The sequence below is a fragment of the Urocitellus parryii genome, chromosome 2 (assembly GCF_045843805.1).
Source record: "Urocitellus parryii isolate mUroPar1 chromosome 2, mUroPar1.hap1, whole genome shotgun sequence".
Classification (NCBI taxonomy): domain Eukaryota; kingdom Metazoa; phylum Chordata; class Mammalia; order Rodentia; family Sciuridae; genus Urocitellus; species Urocitellus parryii.
In genome coordinates, this window is record NC_135532.1 from 120,995,267 (window position 1) to 121,001,228 (window position 5,962).

At 39.9% G+C, this 5,962-nt stretch overlaps 1 protein-coding gene across 1 annotated transcript; it reads right to left on the reverse strand.

The window, feature by feature from the left end:
- Nucleotides 1-4,906: 4,906 nt before the first annotated feature.
- On the reverse strand, nt 4,907-5,740 carry LOC144253410 (vomeronasal type-1 receptor 90-like). The gene has a single exon (XM_077795505.1). The coding sequence runs from the start codon at nt 5,738-5,740 to the stop codon at nt 4,907-4,909; it is 834 nt and encodes a 277-aa protein (XP_077651631.1).
- Nucleotides 5,741-5,962: the final 222 nt, after the last annotated feature.

A 5,962-nucleotide genomic window follows, 5' to 3' on the forward strand; every position in this document is an offset into this window, starting at 1 on the left:
CCTGGTAATAGCCTCAGAAAGTTGAGCCAAAACGAGGGTGGGGATTTCATCACATCCCTGGTGATTTCTCTGATGTTGTCATAATTAAACTGGGTATGAGAGTTTTTGTCATGCCTTAAGAAGTAATTATGTGTTGGAGTCTAGTGAGCCTGGCACCTTGAGGTTGATATGCCCAATCAGGTTCAACTGCAGGGATGACAGCATCTTCTACAGGATGGGCAAGGAAGCTTTGGGCACGGAGGAGGTTGGCATGCTCATCAGGGGTCAGGGTGGAAGCTAGGATATAGTAACCATCTGCCCAAGTAAGAAGATGAGCCTGTGTCAGATGTGTGAACTTCTTCCTATACTTAGAAGGTTTTCAGAAAATGGTCCTACTTGTCCTCTATCTGGAACATATCTGTCATAGAAAAGGAGACATGAACTTGGACTGTCCCTTCAGCCTCTCTCACCTCTGTGAGAAGGAACATGTGTTGCGCTGGAAGAGTTTTTGACTGTGCACAAGGACAGGTTGGCCAGGGGGAGAGCGACCATGAGTTTGGGGCATGAGGAGGGGGATCTGATAGTTGAGAAGTGGAACCCTGGGATATGTAAGGAGGGGTTCATCTGCTATTTCTGGAGCAGTGAATGAGAAAGAGAGCTTTGAGTCTGTGAGGATTTGTTGTAAAGCAGAACAGGGCTGACATAATGAGGGCTTTAAGCTGAGATAAGCTATCTCAGACCACTTGACATTTTGTTGGAGGTAATTTTCTAAGTCTTAGAGAATTTCTTTATCAAAGGTCCCATATTAGGGTTGTTTGTGCACAATTTTTAATTTTTACTGTAGCCAAATTTTATATCCAGGTCAAGTTGGGAGTAAAGGAACTTAAGTTGATGAGACAACCCATTGGGAGTCCTGGGGAATTATCTGGATTAACTCCCATGTTGGAGGTTTGACTGGAGTGATGATTCCAGATCAGAGCATCCCCCAAAATCTTATCTCACTGGACTGGACTATTCCAATGGAGAGTGGGAGAACATCTTCTCCTCATTCTTAATGGTGGTGGATTCTTGGGGTCCATGTTGGCCAGAAGATGAAGGTCTTGGGCAGGGTATATCACTGTGGAAGACCAGAAGGGGCCTTACATCTCTTGAGAATTTGAAGGCCTGTGTTGGATGCAGGAACAAAATGGCAAAAAAGTGGTCTCTGATCCAAAGGTGTGCAGAATGCAAGGGGGATGCCTGCAGTGCCAAGAAAACAACAAATACAGATCTTTGCACCATCCACATCTCAATAAGGTCACAAAAATGTAGCCCAGGAGTGGGGCAAATTTTGGGTTATGTACTGACAGCTGTTGAACCAAACTGGACTTAGAGTGCATAAAGTGCCTCCTTCTACAGGGTGAGAGGTCATGAGGGGAACAGTCAGTATGAGGATTCAGCCATAGCTTCAGGAGTTGTGGCTGGGGGCTCCCCTGACATCAGAGATCCATGGGGGTGCTGGATGATTAAGAGTCAGTTCCCAGATCTCATCAGCTGTTTAATGTGACTGTTAGGGGAGAGTTTCTTAGGACAGTAAATGGTAATTATCACCTTACTCCTGGTTCCTTGTAAGAGAATAAAAATATAAGCACAAATAACTGAGGTGGGAGCAGACCTCAATGGATTCAGTGATGATATTTATTAAGCCACAGAAGCAATCAGTCAGGCATCAGAGGGGCTCAGTTTTAAGGTAGAAGAAAATGACCACTAGCCCTATCTAACGATGTGGAATAAAGATGGGAGGGGATGGGAGGGGGCAGGGGGTTACCAAGGATGGTGGAATGTGATGAAGAGCATTATCCAAAGTACATGTATGAAGACATGAATTGGTGTGAACATACATTATATGCAACCAGAGATATTACATATATACAGCATGATTTTTCATAAGAATTGTAATGGATTCCACTGTCATGTATTTAAAAAATAAAATCAATTAAATATTAAAACAACAAAGAAAATGGCCACCAGTTACAGAAGGCCACCAGTTTTAATGAGGGTAGCTTAATGATTGGAGACTGAAGCAGAACATGTCAGTTTGGGCAGGCCAGAAGAAACTTGTAAAATATACAAAACTCATTGTTACTGGAAGGGATAAAAGCTCAGATCTCAGTACTCATTGCTTATCTTTCTGCTCCAGGATCCATTGTTATCCAGAGCTTTACCATTTGCTTTTCTCCTTTTAGGACTCATCAACAGTGGGAAAGTCCAGGTCCCAGGTCTCAGTAATGCCTCCTCTCTTCAGGACCCACTGTTACTGGGAAGTGTTAATGTTTGTCTTCTTCCCCCTCCCTCCTACTGGGCCAAACAGCCCTCCTTTCTTTCTGGGGGCTGCCTTGGGCAATATTATTTTTTCATGTCCTTCAACACATACTTAGGCAAGTGTTGTGCTTCTGTGCTCTATTTTCAACCCTTTTAAAATGTTTTGTTTGAGATGGGATCTTGCTAAATTGCCCAGGCTGGCCTTGAAGTTATGATCCTCCTGTCTCAGTCTCCTAAATATCTTGGGTTACAGATGTGTACCACCATGCCTGGCTGATATAATGTTTTTTAAGAAAGTGTATAACACAGACATTTTGAGACAAGAAAAGAGTCAGTGTACCTCCAACAAATTCCCAAGACAATAGGGAAATAGGAATGAAATACATAAAAAATTCTGGAATAGCTGGGAGCTATGCACATGCCTGTAATACCAGTGTACCAGTGACTCAGGAGGCTGAGGCAGGAGGATTGCAAGTTTCAAGCCAGCCTCAGTAACTTAGTGAGGGCCTCAGCAACTCAATGACACCCTGTTCATAAATAAAACACAAGAAAGTGCTGGGGATGTGGCTCTTGGTTAAATGCCTCTGGGTTCAATTCTTGGTACCAAAACAACAAAAACAACAACCAGGATTAGTGGCTGACAGTAGATTTCAGTCTCTGGAAGCCAGCCATGTTTTGAGTTGGTGATCCAGAGGACATGTGGGTATTCAGTGCCTAGAGCTGGTATCTCCTGTAGTTTAACAGACTTCCTATGCTTTGAGGAATATTTTTCCAGTTTTTTTTTTTTGTTGTTGTTAAAATATCCTAGTAGTGACCTCTTTAAATATGCTGTGTAGTGAAGAGGATGTAGTTCAGAAGTAGAGTGATTGCCTAGCACATGTGAGGCAATGGGTTCCATTCCCTGAACTGAAAAATAAATAAGTAAATGAATATAATTTGGTAGGTAGGTAAATTACTGACATTTACAATATTGTAGTTCACTCACTACCTCTCTCTTGTTCCATATTCTTAAATTACCACAAATGCAAACCATGTCTCCATTAAGCAATCACTCTCACACACTGCCTTTTCTGGCTTCATCTTTTTTTTATTTGTTGGGTTTCTGTATTCTGGATATTTCATATATATAAAACCACAAAATATGTAATTTTCTGTCTTATTGGCTTACTTAGTATTTTATGTTTATTCATGTTGTACTTTATACCAGCATTTCATTTTATGACTCAGTAATATTCTACCATATATGTATGTGTTCTAACCCACACATATCACATTTTATTTATCCATTCTGTTGGTGGACATATTTTTGCTAGTTTTTTTTTAATTTTTAAATTGATTTTTTAAAAACAAATGACCATGGTATGCAATACAATTTTTTTATTTTAAAAAAATGACAGCAGAAGGCATTACAATTCTTATTACACATATACAGCACAATTTTTCATATCTCTGGTTGTATATAAAGTATGTTGACATATTTTTGCTAATTTGAGTGGTGCTCCTGAGAACATTCACATACAGGTGTTTGAGTTTTTGTTTTCAGTTTATTTGGTAAATACCTAGGAATGGAATTGGTACGTCATGTAATGATATTTTGTATTTACCATTTTAATGAAACCCCAAAACTACTTTCTATGACAACTGTACTATTTTTCATTCCTATCAAAAATGGATAGTGAGGGCTGGGATTGAGACCTGGAGACGGAGCTCTTGCCTAGCAGGTGTGAAGCACTTGGTTAGATTCTCAGCACTACATAAGAATAAATGAATAAAATAAAGATTAATTAACAATTGAATATATTAAAAAATGTATATGATTCCAATTTCTCCATATCCTTACTAATACTTACTAATTTTGTTTTTACTTTTTTACTGTAGCCACCTTACAAAGTGAGAAGTGATATCTCATTATGGTTTAAGATTTTGTTTTTGGTACTTGAAATGAACCCAGGATTACTCTACCACTAAGCATCATTCCCAGCCCATTTAATTTTTGTTTTGTTTTGTTTTGTTTTGAGGCAGCATCATTCTAAGTAGCCCAGTCTAAACATTAACTTAGGATTCTTCTGCCTTAGCTCCTGAGTAGTTGGGATTACTTGTGTGCACCACTGCACTGTGTGTCTAATTTTATTTTTCATTTGATATTGGGAATTAAGCCCAGGGGAGTTTTTCCAGTCCTTTTTACTTTTTATTGAAAGAGAGGGTCTTTCTACGTTGCTGAGGCTGGCCTCTAACTTATAATCCTCTTGCCTCAGTCTCCCAAGTTTGTGGCCTTACAGGCCTACCTCAAAATAATTCTTAAGAATAAGTGTAACATAAGATATTTTTAAACAAAGAAAGAAAGAATGTACTTCTAATAGACCATCACATATTAAATTTTTAAGAAATATAGCGCAGGAAGAAAAAAATATTTCCATAATGAAGTTTAGACACAAAAATTAGATGGAACAAATTGTAGAAATTCATAAATATACAGATGCATATTAGGGTAAAATTATTCAGAGTTTTTCCTATCCCAATATATTATTTTGGCATGATAGAAAGTATGGAATTCTACATTAATCAATATTTTTTCTCAGAGAAAATTTTACAAATTAGAAAGTTCTAAAAAAAGTGAAAAAATTCTTCAGAAAAGTTTCATCAAAAGGTGGCCTTTCTTCCCGCATGTAAGTTGGGTGATTTTTGTTATTTGAGTGTCAGCACTGATTAGCACCAAAGGACTAACTGTGCCATAGCCATTGGCCACAAGCATCTGGACACATACCAAGATGGCATCACTGGTCCATGTCAAACCTATGGTCAATGAAATGATGGAGTCTGTACAGTACAGGACAGCAAAGCAGCAGATCAGCAGCAGAATGCTTTGAGTGGCCCTTTGTTCTGGGGAGGATTTTGGAGAGAACCTGGAATTGTGAAGATTCTGGGACTGCTTTTTGTGTCTGTACAAGAGGATGACCATGTAACCACTGGAAAAAACCATAAGGCCCACGAAAAAGACATCTCTGCATGCCATTAAGGTGAGAAAGAATTCCCTGTGAATGTACTTCATGGGCAGAAAGGAACAGTGTTCAGTGACGAACAGAAGACCAGGCTGGGTCTTATTGGGTGTGGACACAGTGCAGAGGAGCAGGTTGCTACAGGTGGACATGGTGAAGACCCATAAGAAGAACAATAGCTTCAAAATGGGATTTGTGTTTTTCAGTTTGAAGTTGGCCAACCAAGAGCCAGTGGGGCTGATGGTGATGGCCTGAAGCACGCTCAGGACACAGGTGGTACAGATGGACAGTCCCCTCATGACCTTGTTCAGAAAGACAAGCACTTTGCATTTGAATTCACCTGGAATGTCCTGTGTTTCCCAAATGTCTGTAGACACCAAAAGGCCCATGGTGAGGAGCATGAGAATGTGTGTTAGAGCCAAGTGGACGATGGGGAGGTCGGTGATCCTAGGCTTGTGGCCCATATGGACAGCAGCAGTGTGGAGGCAAATCAGAATTGCATTTGCTGAGATCCCAATGCCAGCCTGGGGATAGAAAGCATTTCTTATGGCTATATAACTGAAACATTGGTCCATCTTCATGGGGATATTGAAGCAAATGTTTCTGAAAGGAAATGCAGGACTTCATGTGACATATACAGCATTTTCTTTGGCAGGCTTCCAATCATCAATTTGCACTTTTCTTTC

Coding starts and splice junctions, on each gene's coding strand:
- LOC144253410 (XM_077795505.1), bottom strand. CDS start 5,740: ATGGGCCACAAGCCTAGGATCACCGACCTCCCCATCGTCCACTTGGCT.